The sequence below is a fragment of the Equus przewalskii genome, chromosome 24, assembly GCF_037783145.1.
Source record: "Equus przewalskii isolate Varuska chromosome 24, EquPr2, whole genome shotgun sequence".
NCBI lineage: Eukaryota > Metazoa > Chordata > Mammalia > Perissodactyla > Equidae > Equus > Equus przewalskii.
In genome coordinates this window covers 10,346,726-10,368,898 of record NC_091854.1, presented here as the reverse complement: position 1 = coordinate 10,368,898, position 22,173 = coordinate 10,346,726, and the positions used below count along the sequence as shown (strand labels likewise).

General features: G+C 41.3%; 1 protein-coding gene across 2 annotated transcripts; it reads right to left on the bottom strand.

The window, feature by feature from the left end:
- Nucleotides 1-47: 47 nt before the first annotated feature.
- On the bottom strand, nucleotides 48-18,087 carry LOC103557141 (guanylate-binding protein 7-like). Of its 2 annotated transcripts, XM_070592742.1 has the most exons (11): nucleotides 17,770-18,042; nucleotides 14,310-14,505; nucleotides 11,136-11,263; nucleotides 9,168-9,277; nucleotides 8,767-8,963; nucleotides 7,153-7,398; nucleotides 5,937-6,217; nucleotides 3,161-3,373; nucleotides 1,949-2,051; nucleotides 1,420-1,613; nucleotides 48-545 (listed from the first exon to the last, which is right to left on the bottom strand). In XM_070592742.1, the coding sequence occupies exons 2-11, from the start codon at nucleotides 14,497-14,499 to the stop codon at nucleotides 318-320; spliced, it is 1,890 nt and encodes a 629-aa protein (XP_070448843.1). In that variant the 5' UTR covers nucleotides 14,500-14,505; nucleotides 17,770-18,042; the 3' UTR covers nucleotides 48-317. The 2 variants fall into 2 exon arrangements, with proteins under 2 accessions (XP_070448843.1, XP_070448844.1); XM_070592743.1 differs by lacking the exon at nucleotides 5,937-6,217 and having other exon boundaries at nucleotides 7,133-7,398; nucleotides 17,770-18,087.
- Nucleotides 18,088-22,173: the final 4,086 nt, after the last annotated feature.

Genomic DNA, 22,173 nt, shown 5'->3' with positions numbered 1-22,173 from the left:
ATAAGGGCTCATTATAGCTTAAGGAAATGATCTCCGTGACAGTAATAGACATTGCAAATGTTTTATTCATCTTACCATTTGTCTTTTTGTTTTGCTTAAAACTTTTCTATGGATATATCATTATCTTCTAACTTTTTCATTTCTCTAAATTAATCAGTTCAATCAAAATTGTTTTTTTGGATATCAGACCTTGATATTCTTTGGTTGTCAGTTTTTATTTTAAAAATTTTCTTGGATGAAACTACCGTGACACATATATTTCAAAAATGGGCCACATCATTATGCTATTAAAACATAAGAAGCCTTTTATAATATACCTAGGATTTCTTCACACTTTTGATAAGCATACTGAGACATTTCATCCCAGAAGCAATTAGCCGCGTGGGTGGGGGTAGTGCCATTATAAGCCCCATGGTAGCCACATCAAGGATATTTGAAAGGTCAATGTTTTTAGATCTTTCAGTCTCTTTTTTTAGTTTATTTATCTCTTCATTCATCTTCTCAGATTTCTTTTTAAATCCTTCAGTAAGTAATTCTTCTTGGATCTGTGAAAAGAAGAGAGTGTACTTTTGGAAATCCCCATTTATCAGCACTTTATTTTTAACAACTGCCCCGGCTAAGCACGTGTCTATTTCTTTACTGCCTTCGATGCTCTTTGATGAGTCTGTCCAATATTTCCAAATGATTGGACCTAAATAGTGGGAGTCTCCATGGTTTACACCTTCCTATGATCCCTCAGCACGATCTCACTGGGATGGGGAGGATTTGGCAGTACGTCAGGCCTGACAACTACCCAGTAATGCGTTCCAGTTCTAAGAATGCACTTTGGGAGGGAATGTGGATTTAAGCCTACTTATTTCTAGTTCCACTGAAGTAGGAATGCATGTAACAAATAATGAAAACTGCTGACTCTATAGAGCACTGGCTATCAAACTCCAGGTTGGGACAAAGAATGCATTTTACACTAGGCGTCTAGAATGAATCAGGCAGATCTGGAAGCAACTGCAGCAAGTCTTGGAACATTCAGCATCCCATATTTCATATCAGGCTCAATCTGACACTCTCAAGCCCAGATGGATCTAATTCAGGTCTCTTTGATGATGGTACCTAGTGTGCTAAGGACTATAGGACTAAGGTCCTATTCACCTAGGGGCACAATGAGACCCTATATCACCACAAACAGCAGTCAAGGAGCCTGTGGCATGTTATTTGTACCCTCCAAACTCTTAACGCTAGAGAAGGTGTTGGGGTCTTATAGATTTAGGGCTTTAGCATGATCTAGGTTTATTGATGTTTCAGTGATTCATATGCCTTTTGGATTTCCCTCCAGTATCAGGATTTGGTTAAAACTTTTGTTCTTCCCTTCCTGAGTACTAGGGTTTGTCCATCAGGCACTGCCCACGGCCCATCCAGACTTACCTTCAGCTTGTGCTCCAGCATAATTTCCTGCTCTCTCAGAAGGATTTCTCTTTCCCTCTCCGACTTCTTTTTCAGTTGGGCCATGTTTTCCTGGAAGCTTCTCTCTAGAGCCTGAATTATTTCCTGCTGTTCCTTCTGTTTCTGTCTTAGCAGCTCCTTTTCCTTCTCAGCTGCCTGATTCCTGGCACGCTCAGCTGTTGCACAACAGTTTTACAGAGGGAAGCAAATAACAGTTATGCCGAGCTGTACCCTTTTGAGCTCAGAGACTAGAACGACTTTTAAATGGCAGGGAGCAATCTCTGAATTCTCCCACGAGCCACACCAGGAAAAGCAAATTTCAGAATGTGATGGAAAGGCACTGATTGGCTGGATGAGCAGCCCAAACACCCCCGGTTATTTTCAGATATAGCAGACTGTGCATTCCAGAGGAGAGGAAGCTCCTTGTTTCAGGAAGGGTTTGCTCCCACACCTGTCAGAGGGCACAGCAGGAACCTACCCACCCCGCTGTGAGCCATGCCCTCTCCGGTACCTGCTAAGGCCTTCTCCCCATCGGTGAGGGTTTTGTCGGCCTGAAGGATGGATGCCTCTACTGCTGCCTGTGACCGCAGGAAGATCTGGAGGACCTCGTTTGCCTGAGGACAAAACAAGGAGGAAAGACTCATCAGGTAACAAAGATCTAGCGTCTTGCTGGGGAAATTATTGTTCAATGAAACCCCAAATCAGACCCTATGAATTCTGCATCTTTCTTAGGATCCCACAGTGGCTTCTTTCCATCAGTGGCCTAAACTAAGTCCAAGATTTCTAGTAAGTTATGAGAACCCTCTATAGCAGCCTTTCCCAGCTCTCCAGCTTCCTGTCCTAATGAGGCCACTTACCCCGCACCACGGATTATAGACAACCACACTTATGTGCAGTTCTACAAACACATATCCTGTATTGTTTGCAGTATCAGGACATTCTTTTCTTCTGACTGGATGCTTGTCTTCCTTTCTGTACTAGAATATCATTTATTAATAATTCTACTTGTAACTCCTACCTCCTCTTCAAGGGAGCTTTCCTAAACTTCCTTCTGAGTTTTGAATGGCTGCCAAGTACACAGAGCTGCCCACCAGCTCTACCACTCGCTGTGTGTTTGTAGGCAACTTATTAACTTCTCAGTACATCACATTTCTCAGTTATAATGGCGATGACAGTAGCACCTAATTCATATTATTCTGAGGATTATGTTGATAACCTAAACACAGCAGCTAAGAATACAGTTAATTTAGGAAGTGTGTTCAATATACGTCACACATCACTATTACCATCACCAACCTTGCCATCACCATCACCAGCATCAGCATCACTGTCCGTGTATACCTGTATGACAACCATCATCCCACCATATCCAATTGACTATTTATATCTCCTTCTCAGGTACGATCATACGCTTCTTGAGAACAACACTGTTTCTTTAATTATGTATCCCTTGTATTTTGTACAAAAACAATTACATTGTTGGCTAAACGAAAAGAATGTTCTCTTCTAGATTCCTGATAATAAATCTTATATTTGGGAAGAAGTATTTCTGCTTTATTTAAGAGTATCTAACTAATTGTGGATAAAAAAGCTAAAAATGTAGAGATATCACCATGCTCTGCTTTCTCTCCACAAATGGTGCTGTGGTCTGAGGTTTTCAAAACAGCCACCAAAGAACTTCTGACTCCACTCTGCTGTTCTCCCCTCCTCCCTTATTTCTCACCTTAACTCCTTTCCTGGGCACCAGCTCATAGTCCTGTTTGACCTTGTTCAAAGCTTCTAAGTAGAGCTTGTGTCCTCCAGGTACAGAGAAAGTTCCTCCTGAAATACTTTCCATCAGGGGCTCTGAAAGCCGCTGAAGCTCATCCTGGCAATATTTGACAGATGCCTCTTCATTCTGCAGTAAGAAATCCTCCTTATTTTTCTCTATGATGCCCTGCCAGGGAAATGTGGAGAAATCCAATAGAAAGAAGCTGTTAGAAGGGAAGGTCCAACTGTGATCCTTTTGGTAAAATTAGTCTGACAGCGTCAGGGAGGCCTGGGACCTGCAGTAACAGACCAGGAGTCAGGAGACTTGTTTTATTCTCAGTTCAGATCCATTCTCTGTGTGACCTGTGGAAAGTCGCTTAATTCCCTTGGGCTCAGGCTCAATGTCTGTGAAATGTTGGGGTTTGTAGACATGATATTCATGGTTCCTTTTCATTGTTTTAATTGAGGTATAATTGACTTATAACTTTATATTAGTTTCAGGTGTATAATGTAATGATTTGATATTTGTATACAATGCAAAAGGTCACCACAATAAGTGTAATTAACATCCATCACCTTACATAGTTAGAAAATTTTTTCTTTTGATCAGAACTTTCAAGAACTACTCTCTAACATCTTTCAATATGAAACATAGTATGGTTCCTTTAACAGTAGTTGGATTAACAGGGATCCCTCTATGGACAATAAGCAATGCAAAGTTCAAGATGAGTAGAAGTTGACTTGGCTCTGCAAACTTGGGTTGCTATGGATAAAAATGTATAAATACAAATCACCAACCCAGCCCTGGGTTTTCTGGGGTTAAGATTCAGTGTTCTCACTGCTGTGGCCTAGCTTCACTTCCCAGTCAGGAAAACACACCATGCATTTGTGGGTTATAATACTGTGGTGGCTGTATGTTGCGGTGATGCTGAAAGTCATTCCTCCAGTATTTCAAATAGAGCAGAGTCAGCCATGGTGGACAGGATTCAGTGGAGCTTCCAGATTAGACAGACTAGAAAGAAGCACTTAGCCAACACTTTCAAAGAAATGGGCCATGACAGCCCTACGAATAGCAGTGGAGGACGTGAGAGGACGGCACCAAAAAGTGGGCAGACTTCTGCTCTGCTGTACACAGGGTTGCTAGGAGTTGGAATCCAGTGGACAGCACTAACAACAAAGCGAATCACCTGCCCTGTGATGAGTTAAGTGGTCTCTGAACAGAGTTTTAAATCCTTCATGAATTGTTTCAATGAGTATTTGAGTGTGCCAAAATACAAAACCAGAATTTTTTCTGCTGCACTTGTAAATTACAATCCAGTTGGCTCTCTTCTATATGAACTGAGGGATTTTCGAAACTTGCGGGATGGGCAAAGACGGACTCAAAGACTAACTTTTGGCGAAAGTGCCTACACTAAGCAGAATTGTGATGTCCTCAAAGAATTCTCTGCCCTGGTGTCCACACTCTGCATAGTCCCTGGGTTTGTGAATATGAGGAATATTAATCTTGTGATTAGATTATGTTATAGGGCACAGGTTGACTTTAAGAAATGGAGATTACCCAGGTAAACATTACCTAATCTTGTGAGCCCTTTAAAAGCAATTTTCTCCAACTGGTGGCAGAGAAGGTGATATTGACCCTGATATAAGTTTCCCCACGTTAAACCCAGCATATATGGAGTTAAAACCAAAACACTCATTCCCTGCTACTCCCGGCTTCCTGACTCCAGAATCCACTATCTTCCATGGAGACAGACACCGTCAAGGACAAGCACCTGGACTATCTCCTCCTGCAAAGAGACACGGGCTGGTGGGAAAGCTACTGACCAGCAAGGTCACGGGCTGCCTCCTCTCTGCAAGTGTCTCAAGGCCAAAGACAGGCTGGTGGCAAAGCTCCGACCAGCAAGGCCATATGCTCCCCCTCCCCTACCTAAAACCCCAAATAAAAATCCTTCCTTTTAGCTTTTCGGGGAGTTTGGGATTTCAACGTTAGCTGCCCTCTCTCCTTGCTCAGCGCTGTGCAAAAATAAAATTCCTACTTTCTTCCACCACACCCAGTTTCAGAGATTAGCTTGCTGCACAACAGGTGAGCAAACTCACTTCAGATTCGGTAACAAAGGTAGTCAGAGAGATTAGAAACAAGAGAAGGATACAATACAGCATTGCTGGCTTGAAGATGTAGTACAAGTTCCCCAGAGTCTCCATATGATAATATAAGCCCATATGAACCTTGTTTTCAGCTTGTGGTACACTGAGCAGAGCACCCATATACGTTGTGCTGGGATCTGACCTGAAGAACTGTGTTCTAACGTGTGTGTTGTTTTAAGCTGCTTGCACTAAGACAGACTAGGAAGAAGCACCTGGCCACTCACTTTCAAAACAAAGAAAATTGGCCATGAAAACCCTAGGAATAGCAGTGGAGCATTGCCTGATAACTGTGCTGGGAGATGAGAAGATGGCACAAGAAGACCGAGCAGTGTTCAGCTCTGCTGTGCACAGGATCGCTAAGAGTTGGAATAGACTGGATGGAACTAACCAACAAACAAAAATCACATGGTGCTGTGTTTTGCCATCTTAGAAAGTAAGAAGCCAATCTTTAGAAAAGGATGGACTGTAGCCTGTAGAGCCTTGTCACTCACAAGAATTGAAGCTCCTTTTTTGGTGAGCATATAAGCCATAGAGTCAAAAAGGGGGAGTCTGGGATCATTCTAGAATGACAGGAAACAGGAAGGATATAGACTAAGGCATGTTACCAGGAGCTTGGCCTGGAACTCCCACTTGTCATCCTTGAAGGAGTGCTCCATGAAGATTGCAATGGCTTCCCTCTCACAGGCCTCATGCACATGCAGCAGCTCCTGGAGTGTGTCTGTGGGGAAGCTCACTCGCTGGGCCATCTGCTCCCTGTAGTGGTCAGCTGCCTTCTGCACGGCTGCTGCGTTCTCACGCTCAGCCAGAGTTGTCACTGAATTTTCCAAACAAGGAACACCTCCACTGTTGATGGTATCCACGTAGGTCACCACCAGATTCTCTAGTCCTGAATCACACGTGATATTAGGGAATAGAGGGAAAGTTCTCACCATTGTGTTACAAGACTTAGAGATCAGCATTCTTAAAACAACAAAATTTTTTTTGAATGTGAACTTTCTTTTCTACTCTGTCTTCTCCTCCTCCTCATCTTCATCCTTGTCCTCGTCCTGATTTCTTCCTGCTTCCTCTGTTATCAATCCACTTCCTTGTAATAAAATCACTGTATATCCTATTTACTCTATCTTTTATGGTTCTCAAATTTGTCACAACACAATATTTAGTTAATGATCTCAACTAACATGGTCAAAGGTTTCTTAGAACATTTTTCCATTATAATAAAATTAAAAAGATCTTATTATACAAGGAAGTAAATTACATAATTTGTGGGCAATATTTCCAATGAAAATGTGGGGGCCCATAAAAAATTCACCAAAGATTCAAGACAGTGACATAAACATTAAACCAAGCGTGGGCCCCTCTCAGTACCAGGCACTGTGTGACTGTCAAGGTCAGAGGACCATGAAGCCAGCCCTGTACATAAGATTAAACTTAAATTTGTTTCTCAAACTCTGAATGAGCTTGCTGGGATTCATGCCCTAGTATTAATTTTCTAACTGGTGTAAATGCACAAAATATTTTGTATTTTCTCATTGAGAAACACTTATCCCATCTAATTACTTCTAATCACCATGCAGATTTCTATCCTTAACAGCAGCTTGTGCTTGTAACATTAGTGCATTCATTTCATGGGATATATTGGATCTCAATAAACCTCCATACAGGGAGACAAACGAAGAAACATGCATTTCTACATATGGTGTGAACGTCTGCTTTTCCACAATACATACAGAAGGAAACAAAATTACTGACACACCCAGAGAGCAATCACAGCTTCATCACACAGTAAACCCCAGAGAGGCACCTGTAACAAAAGGGACTCACGATTCCCGGTGACAGTGATTCCCTCTCTTAGGGTCTTGGTTTTTGCCTTGGCAAAGATGTATGAACAGAAATTTTTGGATTGCTCCCGGAAATCCAATTCTAGTTGGTCTTCGGATGCTTCCTCAATATGTTGCAATAATTTTTTGTCATTTATAGGCCGGTCAAAGACAAAGCACTTTCGTTCTGGAAAGAACTTCCTGATACACTCTCTAGGCATGTTGGAATTTTGGATTCGGGGATCCTCACCTGCAGAAGTGGAAAAAGGTCATTGAAGGGACAGCCTTCAGGCAAGGAGACTGGGGCCTTTCGTTTACAGTGATCTTTGCATCACTGGAACTGCTGTGCCTGTAAATCTCCTTTTTTTAATCATGCAAGTCAACCTTATGCTCATCTACTCCAGGCATGGAAAATCCTTTTATTGTACAAGGTCAAGAGTGAAGGAAGTACTTCTGGGGGCAAGGGGAGGGATCCATGCCACGTGAGGAAACTTATGACTGTTTTCCTTTGCCCTTACTTGGTGTGCAGTGGATCAACTACATATTAGATGTTTGTTGAATAGTAGATTAATCCAACAAATTGTCAGAAATACTTTTTTGATATTATGGTCCTCATCTCAGAAATAAAATGTGGCCTCTAAAGTAAAGTAATGGTAGAAATAAGGGTATTTATGATATTGCTGGGGAAAATCTTATGGGAGACAAATGATACTCAGGAAGGAAAGAAAAGCTTTATAAAATCAGATTAAAAAAATACACACACTATAAACACGTTCGTGATTCCTTTAGCAGACATGACTAAATAGTAAGGTTCACCTAAATATAACTTGGAGACCTCACCAGTTCTCCATATCAGAGAGTCCAATATATTATATTAGACTTCACAACATCATATAGAGTGATTCTGGGCACATATCTGCTGTTCAACAAATATTTGTTGAAAAAATGAAGCAGTGAGTAAATAAACAAAAATGGATGTTGCTCCTAGCTCACCACTCATTATCCTCTCCACTAAATGTAATCCTTGTAATGAATTTATTATATGATGTGACGACATACTGCGTAAGGCTGTAGAATGATGAGGGTGATGTCGTGAGAAAGAACGCATGAATGCTTTGACAATCTTACTGGAAGGACATGTCACTGCTTTTTATCTGAACTATTTGGTATGTAAATATCCTGTGTATGAAGGGTATAATTATATAGGCTAGTAAAATATAGCGTGTGAAGTATATTTCAAACATTAGTTCATTTGATTCTCTGTGATTCAGTGCCTACCAATCGCCAGTTTGATGCTAGTTTTCTTGAAACAGGAGAAGAGGAGGAGCACTTAGACTTAATAAATAATGCGAGTATGTGAGCCGTTTTTTTATGGTATCCATTTTTCTAAAGTCATTTCGTTCAGTATTGTATCCTAAATTTTCTCCATGATCTTAACTCAATTTTTGGGAGACTTTCAAGTAATAATGATGACTGAAACCATACCCTCCTGTCAATCACTCTTAGCACGGGCCTCAGTCCAATCCCAAATGAAGATTGACATCAAGTGCTGAATGACAGGGGTAAGTTGATCCCATCCCCTACTGAAACTTCTACCGCTCAAGCTATGTGCTGATACCTGGAATCAACTTCAAGGCATTCTCCAGGTACTGATCAGAAGTGATGGGGCGTCCATCTAACTGCAGCTCCAATGTGAAATCCCGTACAGTCCAAACAAAGTCTGGAAAGAAACTCACAAACTCAGCTGAGTCATCCACTTCACCAAAGCTGGGAGAGGATCTCGTCCTGATTAGCTTTGTTAGTTCAGTCACATAGCTGGGATCTTAGCTAAGGAATGCGAAGTGCTGTACACCACAGTTTCCAGATCTCACCCAGAGACAAGCTTTATAAACATTCCCCTTTGCCCTGTGTCCCCTTCTCCTCCACCATGAGAACTGAGTCACAGGAAAGAAGAAACTGTCTCAGTTGTCATTCTCATAAATTCAACACGACATGGTGGTTTGGTTCCTGGAAGGATACTGCAGCTGCTCGAGGGCCTGGCGGTTGATGGTGCCCATGCTGTTGTAGACAAATACACTGCTCAGAAGTATGGCCAGTGTGAAGATCCACAAGTCATTTTTAGAGTCACCCTAGAAAGTACATTACAGCAAGGGAATTAGGAGTCTACTCTTCATTCACTCTTTCAGTTGGTCCTTCACTATGCCAGCTGTACTATAACTGAACAGTAGGACAAATAGCATAAATTTCGAAGCCACTGCTAAATTCTAACCTCATTTTTGGTATTGACATTGACCTCTCTCAGGGCCTTAGTTTCTTTAGCTACTAAGAGAAGTGAACAGTACTGTAAATGTATGCCAAATGTTTAATATAGTGTCTAGAATATGGTGTTGTACAATGATAAGTGTGCAATGATTCCTTTGCAAATTTTTCTCCATCATGGGCTACATTAGGGACATAAACACTATTCATTTAACTCGTCATGGTGCATCTACAAAATGCCAGACCTGCGTTTGGTGGATATAAAGTTGCATACGTTGGTCCCCACCCTCGAGACATGACTTCTGGAGGGGCAGATGCAGTCGGCAACATGTAAATGCCTCCAAGATGATAAACTTTGACAGGAATGGAACCAAGTATTATAATGTAAAAGACAAAGGGAGAATGACAATAAACCAGAAAAAGTACTCTGTGAATTAAGGGCAAGAAGTGATTCTGTTTGACAGCAATACGATGGCATTAGGCCCAAAATAGATAGGCTTTTAAGAATTGAGAGAATATGGAATTCTGGAGATAAGGGGACCATGGAAGTGGAAGGACAACAGAAGCCAATCAGAATTGTCAGACAGCGTAGTCATATAAAGGTATTGTACGGTGATTTTATCTGACTAGGGTAGTGGTTATGTGTTTTGGAGTAGGAGAAGAGGCAGAAGACGAGAGTCAGGGCAACTCACGAGTGCCTTGGTAATAGAATTAGATATGACCTAGATACACTACAAGTTCTAAGGGCAGCAAGTATTTCCTCTGCTATCAGTTTACAACTTGATGTGTTTTGGTTCTTTGACAAATGCAATTAGATAAAAAGAAGAAGGTTTATGCAAACTGCAATCTATTAGGCAGCAGCAGACCATCTTGGGTTTACATTGAGGTTATCATTGAGTACTTTAACCTGAATTTTTAAATTCAGAATTTGTGAATTCATGCCCCAACTCTTTTTGGCACTAATGGAAGTCAAATATCCACCACCACTACTTTCAATTTAGACTCCGACTAGTAGAAATAAGGAGACAAGATTGACTGCAACTAACACTATGAAGACAAAATACCTAAACTTACACCATTTACAATGCTTTTGGTGGGTGTAGCTCAAGTTTTGCTAGAAGTCAGTAAAGAATTCACCTTTGAAGCTCAGGGAGTTGAAGTAAAACCTTAATGAATGTTTTTGGTATAGCTGAAGTTTTCCTGGAGATTATGTAATTAGATGGTTTCCCTGAAACTCTATTTTTATGGTTTCTACTTTCAAGTCCATCAGCCTCAGACATCTTAACTTGTAGAGATCATTGACTGCATGTGTTATTGCATCCTCCAGGATTTTCCCCTAACCTCAAAGACTGGGTTAGATTTTCACTTTTTGTATCCACTGTTCCCTGTACTGATAACAGTGCATATTTCTTATTTTCCCAACTAGGCTCTGAGTCTTTACCTCATTCACTGTGCTATCTGTAGGACTTAACACAAAGCCCTGGAATTCAGCCGCCCAAGAATTATTTGTTAACTAATATCTTTCACCCCAGTGTTAAAAATGAGAATATGTATCACTAATAACCAAAGTATTGAACTTACCAAGGAAGTAAATTCAAGGAGCAGAATTTAGCCTCATTATTCAGAAATGGATTTGCAGTTTGTAGGCATGTGTCATAAAAGTTGAACTGAGGTGGCAAATTAAAATGTAAGTGGAGTATCAAGAGCAAAGAAGACTCTCTGCCTTACCTTTTCCACATCGCCCAGGCCCTCAGTGTCTAGTAGGACCAGGGTGTGTTTCGGCTTGGAAGGGTGGGGTATACACCACATCCAGATACCCTTGGTTTCAGACCTCACTGTAGAGCCCAGAGGGAAACCTGCAAGAGAAGAGGAGAAAGCAACATCCAGTCATAGCAGACAGTTCAGGCTACTCATGGGTTGCATTGATTCAACTTGTGGAATGTGAGTGCCTGTCTGGAAGGAGTGTGGCTTCCATTTCAGGAAGGACAGCTGACCCAACCTTTATGCACAGTAAGAACTTTCTCAAGAAACGCTTCGTGTCCCTTATTTACCTCATACCATCAACAGCTCAAACTATGTCATATTACAGAATTAATGTAAACTCTGTTAACCTTTGTATTTTTATCTGACAGTGAAGAGCTCCCTTGTCCTCCAGTAACTGATGGAGTTCAAACAGTGGGAGGCACCAACTCTGGTGTCCACTAACTGACTGCCTCTTCAGGCTGCAGGATTTATAACAGCCACCTGGTGCTTCCTCATTCCTCAGGTTCCCTTTCCTCTGCTTATGCCCTTGTAAATAGTCCACCATTAAAACTCCTCAATTACCCCTTGAGTGGCTCATCTGTGTCCTGTCAGGAGCTGGCCTCATATATCACCTTTTGTTGGATTTTTTCCTTCCCTTCATCCCTGTATTTTCCTCTATTGTTTTCTCCTCTTCAAGCAAAAGATAAGTTCTTTGTTCGTTTCCTCAGAAGGGGGATATAACAGAAGGGAGAGCAGAGAAGACCTGTGAGTCTTGCCTGCTCCTCTTTCCCAAGGGAGAGGATGTTAGGTATATGCCCAGGAACCTGTGGGTGACATACCTTGTCCATCAGTCCAAGATTATGACCTTGTGCCATTTGTCAATGCTTCTTTCAACTGAGAACAGAAATGTAGCTGATGAATTACCAAGGGGAGCAGGGTTTATCATGATTGAGGCCATTCAATTCCCACACCCTGTGAGTTCTCCACAGAGAGGGTATAAAGCCTGAGATGGTCTGTACTCTTCTCTATTGTAATGGTGTTTGAGTGCTTGCTGATTAATACAAAGTAATCTGAACTCCCAGTCCCTCCAGGAGAAAAGACAAAGTGTAATTGGCTGTCATCACTCTCAGTCACGAGAGGCAAAAAACATGCAAAGCAAGTCATCCCCGGGAGAGAGTAATGACCTGGCCCTGCTCGTGGACCTTGTCGAGGTGCAAGTCTCTTTTTTCTGTTCTTCTTGTGATACGAGTGGGGTGGTAAAGTCACAATTCAGGTGTTTTAAAACATTTTGAGGTTAGGAACTTTCTCAGCATTGGGAAATCACCTCATTTAACCTGATGTTATCTTCAGTAGAATAAAAAAAGATATTTTTGAAACTCCTTGACTGATGTCTCTGTCTTAGTGTTCCCAAATCTTTAATCCTTAGATAAAAAGTTCTGTTAATTAATTTAGGTCAGGCAAGGAAATGTGTCCTCCCCTCACTGTTGATCAAGAATTCCTCTAAGAGAAAGACAAAGGGAAAATGTTTTGTTAGGAGCCAACGGGAGATTGGGAAGCAAAAGGAGAGAGAGAGAAAGGAAGGAACGGAGGAGGGGAAACAGATCGAAAGAAAGAGACAGAGACAATGAGATATTCCTGGGATCCTTAGAGTTCAGTGGACTGAGGTCAACCCTTAATGGTGCTGAGCCTCTGAGCCACAGAGGAAAACATTAGAGAATAAATGGTGTGTGGTCTTCATTGACAGAAAGGCTTAACAGGACCTAGGCAGATTGTCCTCAAAATCGATAAGAACCAAGAAAGGCAACCTGGTAAAGAAACCAAACCAAAACCAAACCAAAAACAAAACCAAACAAGAGGTCATGAGAAAGGAAATGCAAATAGCAAATAAACATGGGAAAAAGTGCTCCAGCTATTTGGAATGAGCCAAATAACACGCAACTATACAGTCACCAGATCAGAAAAAGTTAAAAAGACTTTTACCAAAGCTTTTTGAGGAGTGCAGAATTCTCAATTACTGCTAATAAGCATATAAATTGCACAAAGAGTTTGAAAAGCTGTTTGATATTATCTAGAAAGGCTGAAGATGTGCATAATCTGTGACGGAGCATTTCCACTTCTGGCTACATCACACAAGGGAAGTTTGCGTACATGTGCAGAATATAAACACAAGAGTATCCATGACAGCCTCATTCATAAAGGATAAAAACTAGAAATACCAACTCATCAAAACAAATGGATAATTAGATTGTGGTGTCCTCTGACAATAGCACACTATAATATAGTTAAATGAACTACACAGGCATATCATAAACCAGATGATTCTCATAAAATCTTGTTGAACAAAAGAAGCAAGATCCCAAAGAGTCCACAGACTGTCATTCCCTTTACATAAAGTTTAATCTATTCTTTAGAAATGCAAACACAGGTTGTAAAGCCCTTTACAAAGGAAGAGTGAAAGTATGCACCATGAAAATCGAAACATTGGTGAGCTCTAGTGAGGGTGAGAGGGTGTGAGTTGGGTTTCTTGGTGTTGATGATGTTTTATTTCTTGCTCTGCACAGTGATTACACAGATGATCACTTTATATTTATTAACTTTATTGTACATGTATGTTTTATGCATTTCTCTGTATGTATCAGAGGTCACAAATTAGAAAAGACTAAATAGAGAAAGTGAAGGGGGCATAATTTATCAAAGTTTTGCTGTGAATTGAAGCAAAAAAATGGATGGTAGCCCCGTTGAGATAGGGGCCATACAGGGTTCTTGTGTCTGTTCTTCCTTCCATCCCTTTTTAAAAATGGGCCATACTGAGCAATTTGTGTGCTACTTGAAATGACCCTGTAGTTTAGGGCAAAAGTGATGTAGGAGAAAGGAGGGGAATAATTGCTGGAGCTGAACTCCTGAGCAGATGAGAGTGGATGGGATCAATACCAGTGGGGTGGATCTTTTGGTAGGGTTGGGGAACTTTTTATTACTGGACTAAAGAGTGAGACTTTGCAGACAGATGGGGTTGAAGTTATAAATTTGGTGGGGAGAATTAGAAGTTTTCCTCAGTGGGAGGGGTCAGGCTCTTCCTTAAGATGACTCTAAAGGAGGTGTGATCAGCTCATGTTATCACTGCTCCCAAGCACGTCACCCCTTCCCGAGGACAACACTCACCACGGCTCTGTCCTGCCAGGCGGTTCATTAGGTAGGATTTTCCTGTCCGATAGGGCCCTGCAATGGCCACCACCACCACAGGCTGAGATATGTTGCCAAGAATTTTCAGTGCTTCTGGATTTACCGTCAGGAGATTTTTCTGGTTTTCCACAAGACAAATGGGGGCCGTCATGGTGCATACAGATGCCATGGTAAGCTGTAACCCAGAGGAACAACTCAGTAGAATGCAAGATCTCAAGGTCATCTCTAACGATCACACAAGTCACATGCTCATCAGCTTTCTGCGTGGGGAACTTATATGTTAATTTTCTACATTCTGCATGTGTCTAAAATAAAAGTGTTTAGCCTAGTCTGTCAAGGCCTGGTACAGATACTTAGTGTACATTATCTTATTGGTTTTTAAATGAATCCTAAAACAACCTTGCCTACATGTGATGCATGAAAAGACAGAATGAGAAAAACAAAGCACTGATGATGGAGCCTTGAGAGCAGTAACATTGTGGGGGTAAGTAGAGGCAGAATGGGACATGAAGGAGATGAGTGTGCAGAGAAGATCTCAGGAGTTCCAGAAGGATTTGCTATTTCATTAATTGCACAAACATTTATTGAATACCAGCCAAGTGCTGGGCTCTGTTCCAGGTGTCACTGAGGAAAAATCATTGTAATTTAAGCGATAGACATTGAGTTGGGCAATTAGATTTGCAATTCGGGATACAAAGATTTAGGCAGAAACCCAAAATGCGCCCTGGAGAAGCAAAAGAAGGCAAGGGTTTATAAAGACAGAAAGAGATAAATCACACAGGTTGTTCTGCAAGACGTGTGATTGGTGCTGGTGACAACAGTTATTCCCTGGCTACCTTGATTGGTTGTGTAAGGCCATCTCTAAGGCAAAAAGTTCTTATCTCTGAGAGTAAGCGTTTTTTTTTTTTTTTTAAATGGAAGTTCAAGGAAACAACAGTGAGGCACAGTTCAAAAACTGACACTCCATCTGGGCAGACTCCTGGTGTACTTGCATAAGCCTCACTTCCTTAATGGCCTCGCAGCTCCATTTTAGAAGCTGGACATGTGTTACTCCATTTTGTTATGATTCCCCACAGAGGTGCTCAGTATCAAGCAGTGAACAAGATGGATACAAATTCCCGCCTCCTGGAGCTCCATCCTGGTGGGAGGAGACAGATAATAAAGAAAGCAAAGTAGCAAAATACATGTATGTATCTTAGATGATGGTAAACCCTCAGAAGAAAATAAGCAGGGAATAGGGATAGGGAGCCTTGGGGGATGAATTTGTATAGAGGCTAGTCGGGGAAGGCATCTCCTAGAAAGAGAAGAAGAAAGTGATCAGTGACCTTGCTGAGGACCGGTTTAGTGAATGGTGGGCGCAGGAGCAGGCGGCGGGGAGGAGTGACTGAGAGAGAGAGAAGAAGAGATAAGGGATGTAGCTGTGTCAAAGCACAACGGGACAATCCTTACAGAACCGAGACAGAGTTATGGGGGCGGGAATTAATTTATTTACCTGGAATGAAAGGATATTTCTTGTTTATAGGCTGCCAGGGAAGAGAAACAGTAGCCAGGGTGTTGTAGGGTCTGCCTGGATCGGCCAGAGTCCCACATCTGGGTGAGCTTCTACTTTCAATGTTTTTGTCACAAGGGCTGGGTGTTTCAAGAAATCTAGAGCAGGACAGCAGTCAAAGAGCTTCGTCCTTTTATTTTCTCAAAGCCAACGCTAGGCAACAGTCACATGTTTCCCTACTTTGCAAGTTATGTGACCACTGGAAAAATCATTAATTTCTCTGTGCCTCAGTTTCTTCTTCCGTAAAATAGCAACACTAAAACTCACAATCTATTGGTCATTAGGGTGTTTAACAGGATTAAATATCTCATAACATTTATAATGTTCTTTAATCCTGGTGGTACATAGTAAATCCAAATAAAAACTGAGTGTCTAAGAAGACAAGGAGGGTAGTTTCTAAATGAAGGTGAAGGATTGGCATTGGACTGAAACAGTAACAGTTCTCTCCCAGGTTGCAAGCAAGTGGGGGACACATCCGATGAGGAGGATGAGCAGGTGGGAGAGGACCAGCAGTCAGAGCTGAGCAGGAAGACACTGATGGAGGATGAGTCGGGCCGGAGGAACCTGCAGCTGCCCTGGGAGGTCAGAGCACACATTCTAGATTCATGCTGCCAGGGTCCAAACCTGAGAGTTCAAGTTACTTATTTTCTGTGAGATCTTGAAAAAGGAACTACCTCTGTCAGTTTCCATTGTCTCATCAGTGTTATAGGTAAGACAATAATTCCTGCCTGATTCATGACTGTACAGGCTGGTAACAGGCTCTCAATAATTAAAAAAATTTTTCCAGGATTAATGTACTTTTTGAACAATAAACAAGTTAGGCAACATGTTAAAATATGTCAATATGTTCAGTGAGCTGTAAATTGCCAAGAAATAATAAGTTATCTAAGATCTTTTTGTCAGAAAATAACATCAATTTGTTTAACAGACTTCCGCTGTATAATTTCTCTTCTTTTTCTATAGCTGACTGGGAACAGAGTTGCGGGAGAAAAAACATAAGCTTTTTATGCCGTATCATAAGCAGGAGGAATTGTAGAGTTTATTTCTTAGATTGAATATTTAAAAAGCTATGGGTAGGAGAAGTTAACCAAAGTATACTGAGGAACCCAAACAAGAAGGTTTTAACTTCAAAGTTAAACAGGTAAATGAAATAGCTCTATTGGATGGCAGAAAACCATCAACCGTTTGCAAAGGTTTCTGTTCACCAGAGTCATCTGGAGTGATGGTTAAAAATTTCTCAAACCCTGTATTTTCAGCAAGTACCAGAAGTTATTCTGATGCAGTTCTTGTATGCACCACACATTAAAACTGGTGCATGATAAAGAAACATGATTAGACTTTACAGTTATTATTTATAGTTGATTAGTGAGAGATGGAATTATTCCATATAATACAGTGTTGTATTTGGAATATTAAATGTTGTAAATACAAAAATAATCAAGAGTCAATCATTTAAGATTTAAATTTTCTGTTAATCACCTTTTTTTTGGTTTCTCTAATGCCTGGCCGGGAGTTGTCAGGAAATGTCTGAGGAAGGGTGAGGGAGGTGGAGGAAGCGACCCCACCCAGCGCCTTTATGAGGGGGTAGGACTGTTCCATCAGTCAAGGAAGGACTTCAGCCCCCTTTCCGCAGATGAGGCAGGGTGCACGCCTCCTTCTCCCACGCAGGGCTCTTTGCTGCAGGCCTGGGTGAATTCTAGAGGGGAGACCTTCGCCTCGCTGCCTCCTCTGGTGCAAAGGGAGTAGCTGAGGCAAAGCGCCCCCCAGGCCACACAGCATCCGGCACCGCGGCCTCCCCCTTGCCGGGGTGGAGTGTGCGCTTGGGAATTTGCGGTTGTTGGTCTGTTAACGCAAATGTGCCTGGAAGACCAAGTTTAGGAGCGAACTTACGTGGCGCGGTGCTGCAGTCCGGGAAGAAGTCCTCAGGGGCCCTCGCTCGCTCCTCCTGCGTCTGGCTCCTGTGGGTACGAACTCTTCTCTTGAGAAGCTGAAAATCGAGCCGGGTGTTGCACCGAAACAGTCATAGGGTGGGGTCGAGGAGAACGAAATCGAAAGGATCTACTTTTGGGCGAAGTTAACCGTTGGGTTTTCACTGTTTTTCCCCCGAGGCAGGACACCTGATGAGGCGGGAGGAAAGTTCGCGCTTCCTCCACGCCTGGCTTTGGAAACGCGGGCGCCTCCGTCCTTCGCAGTTGGCTTTGGTTTCCTGACCCCACAATAAATGCAGGGCAGCGGGAGTGAATGTGGGCAAAGTAACGTGTGTGAGAGAGTTCTGCGCCCTGTCTCTCAGGGGTACTGTTGTGAGGTTAGGGGTTTGATATTAATTTTTTTCTTTTGAAAAATTTTGTGCTTCATTTTATATCTCTTTCCCTTTTTAGAGGACATTTTGTTTTTACCTCAGTGATTTTTTTCATCAGCAATAAAGTTACCCTTGTGTGTGTGTGTGTGTGTGTGTATAGAATCCCTGATTTTATAGCCCAGATGTATTCACTGTTATTTCGTTGCATGTGCTTCCAGTTTTTTTCCTTGCTCCTACGAGAGTGGATCCTGGTTTGGTGGTCGTGCTGGTGTGAGGGATAATGAATATAATTTGAGGGTCCTTATGAAATAAAATAATATAAAAATACAAATTCAAATGAGTATTCAGAATGAGCAAAAGACGTAACCAATAATTTTAAAAAGCGGACAAATGCTACCAACATTTTCTCTCTTCAGTTTTTTCTTCTATTAAGATATTTCTATGATATTTGAATTTCAGTATGAGCAAGCATTCTGTCATATATATTTGAATTATGTATCAGGGATATTTTAACTCACTTAAAAAAGTTCATTCCATTTTCTTAAGCTAAGAGAAGAAAAATGAGTCAATTGAATGAATTAACTCATAACGGAGTGTCAGTTTCATCTTGGTCAAAATATTTCTGTAGAATGAGTAAGAAAAGTGATAAAAACAAAAAGACAGCTGTTGGAGACAATTTTTATAGTACTGTCAAAAACAGATTCTAATAGATAACATATGAAAAAGAAGACTTACATAGAATAAAACATCAGAAAATAAAATTTCATTTTGAAAATTTTTAATCTTCCTTTTTCCTTTGATGTGTGATGTGAATCTACCAATCACATTTTCATCAGAAATTTGTGTTTTGTTGAATTTGTATCCTATCGTTCCCAATAGCAAATATTAAAATGTACTCTGGATGAAATTATTGTGAAATGAGAACATCAGTTTCAAAAATGTCTTCAATTGTGTTTAACAGTAGGCAATGCTAGTTTTTCCATCCACAGTTGGGGGTACATTTTACTGGTACGTGGAATCTGAATGTGGGAATCATTGCTGTTGGATACTTAGAGAGAAACAAGTCTAAGATCTCACCCTTGGTGAATCTATTATCCTGGAGAAAATAATATAAAATAGAGAAGTGATGCTTATCAAATACTGTTGCAAATGCAGTACTTATTTGTAGGTAAAGTGCTTGTGATAACTAGTAATACAATTAATTATATTTGGAAGTTTTTCTAAATGTCCTCACAGAGGAGGTGCCCTCACTGCTGGAATTTGGGGGATGACGAATATTTTAGCAAGAGGACATTGGAAGAAATGTATTTTATTTTATTTTATTTTTCTGAGGAAGATCAGCCCTGAGCTAACATCTCTATTTGTTTGCATGTGGGTCACCTCGACGGTGTGGCTGGTGAGTGAAGTAGATCCGTGCCCAGACTGGAATCCATGAACCCAGGCTGCCAAGCTGAGTGAGGGCAATGAGGTCGCCCGGAAGAAATGTATTTGAGAGAAAGGAAGAGAATGAGTACATACTCAATGGTAGACAGTAACTACTAGGAATCAGCCAGTTCCACCGTGGCCAGCATAACAAGTTGATTGAGGATGAGTTTGAAAGATAATTTGGTACCTGGGTCCTGGACTTCTCCCACAGGAAGAGTCTTGAAGGTGATGAAGCATGCACAGAGCTGTGCTTGAGTTCCATTGATGGCAGGAGAGGAGAGAGGATAAAGTGGGAGAGACGGCAGATGCCCAGATAGAGATCTGGAGATAGGGATCTTTTAGGAGGTGTGCTACAACTTGGAAGACATGTTACAGTCCCGCCACTCTAGGCTTGAGGGGAGGCAGTGCTGTACAGCATCATTCAGTGATTCAGATTCCTTCCATCCTGATGCTGTGTATCCTTTAAGGCATTGGACTTACCTGCAAGTTAAAAAAAAGCTTGACTGTGGGCACAACTGTGAGTCAGATAGTAATAAAGGAAAGGAAGGACACGTGGAGTATAGTCTCAAAGCTCTATGGCCCAGACTCACAGGGGACGAGTGCTTTAGCACAGATTCCACACACAGACTTAATCACATGGCCGCACCTAGCTGCATGAGCAGCTAGATAAATGTAATCCTTAGCTAGATTGCCATAAGCTTATCTTGTGAAAGAGCCTGATACCATATTTAGAGCTGCGAGGTATGTTATAATTCTAAAAGTGCATGCAGAAATATCAGGGAGAAAGTTTTGTAAAATCGCAAAATTAAATCTGGCAGGTTGAAGACTTGAACCCAAGCTGGGAAAATAATTCCTGAACCATAGAGATTGATTCAAGGGAAAGGTGGGCACAAGACCTAAGTCCAAATAAAGGTTTGTCCTTTCTCAGTTACCTGGATCCAGGTGATTTCCTGGATCCAGGAATTTTTCCCTCTCTCCCTCTTGTTCTCACTCTGGCTTTTGCTCTCCTCTCTTTTGTTTTCATTAATTTTTTGTGTTTGTCAATGAAATATAAAGATGGGAGTCTAGAGGTGAAGAATGTCAGGTCACTTGGATATGTTTTGCTCTAAAACATGATATATATTATTGTTTACAATGGAGGAAAGTGAACTTGGAGTCCAACTTTCAGCTTCCGTGGTTTATAATTATTTCAGGAAAAATATTTTTAAAACTTCGATTCCATGAGTCTAATTAACAAAAGTATAATATTGGAAAAGGGAGAAAGATTAAAATGAGTTCCTAAACTGATGGCAGTCAATGAGGCTGGATTTAACTGAAATGAAGCTTTTTCCTTTTCTATTAATTCAGCTCCAGAAAATATGGTCTAGCCTCTTGTCTTAGAAATTATGCTTATTTGTCACTTTGTGTACTCAGCTTTGTATCTGGTGAAAGTTCTGAGAGGAAGACTCTCATTTTAACATCCTGCTGCTCAGAGTTTAGTGAAAGACCACAGCTGTGAAGGACCAGCATCTTAAGAAGCTCAAACTTGAACCACTTGATCAGTTCAGGAATCTGTTGAGTGCAATTCTTCAGCTGAGAGAAATCTGGATACAGAGATATAATGACCCTCTGGGGATATGATTCAAAGGCTTGGAGAATTCTAGAATCAGAGAGAGTAGGCACTTTGACAAAATGGTAAAAACAAGGCAAAACTAAAAGTACTTTGGATGTTGCTGGGCATAGAAATAAACAAGATGAAAGAACAGGCATTCAGAACTACAGAAAATGGAAGGCAATAGACCTTGCTTGCTGAGTTGGCTGTAATGAATGTGTCATCTTGCTCACAAGCTGGAGTGGAGGTGTATCACTGGGGAAATGACACCCTCCATTCAGTCTTAGTGAACCTGGAACACGAGGCTTAAAGGGAAAGTTGAAATTGCAGTTGCATCTGGTTTGGTGTGGTGAAGACATATGTATGTGTATATCTCCTTGTACATTTCTAGCAATTGTCAGGGGAGCTCCACTTTAAGTTGGGGAATGTTTTATTTGTCACTTGGGTGTCAGGTCTCACTGTTGAACTGATTGTGCTCAAGCTAAACCCGCTTCAGATTCCACTTTTAAAGGGGATAAAGTTATTCCTGGTTTAACGTTTCCTTTTACCCTTTTTGGAGTATCAGAGAGTGCACGTCATCAAAGTTCACAGACTCTAATATTGTTGGGGTGGAGAAGGTGTCCGTTAGAGCTATACTGAAGGAGAAAGCAGGAGCTAATACAAACCAGCAGATCTAAGTGTCTGTGCGTTCATCTACTGTAACGGAGCTCTCATTCAGTGCTGGTGGGTCCTTGGATCTACAAATACTTCACCAGGAGTATGTGCCTGCTCACTCGCCTCCACTAGCCTTTAAGAATATTGGAGCCCAATAATCAGGTTATAATCATAGGAATATAGTGCAAATCTTAGACTACATAATACTGGCCCACCTAATTCCTGCGCGAGAAATGATTTAGACGTCTGTCAATTACACTGCTACCCTCTTTGGTCTTGGTTCTCACTTGGATGTGAGGGAAATGGAAACTGCAGCCATGACTTG

Coding starts and splice junctions, on each gene's coding strand:
- LOC103557141 (XM_070592742.1), bottom strand. CDS start 14,499: ATGGCATCTGTATGCACCATGACGGCCCCCATTTGTCTTGTGGAAAAC. Junction 8,964..9,167: donor CAGGCCCTCGAGCAGCTGCA/GTATCCTTCCAG, acceptor CTAAGATCCCAG/CTATGTGACTGAACTAACAA. Junction 6,218..7,152: donor AATCACTGTCACCGGGAATC/GTGAGTCCCTTT, acceptor CGTGTGATTCAG/GACTAGAGAATCTGGTGGTG.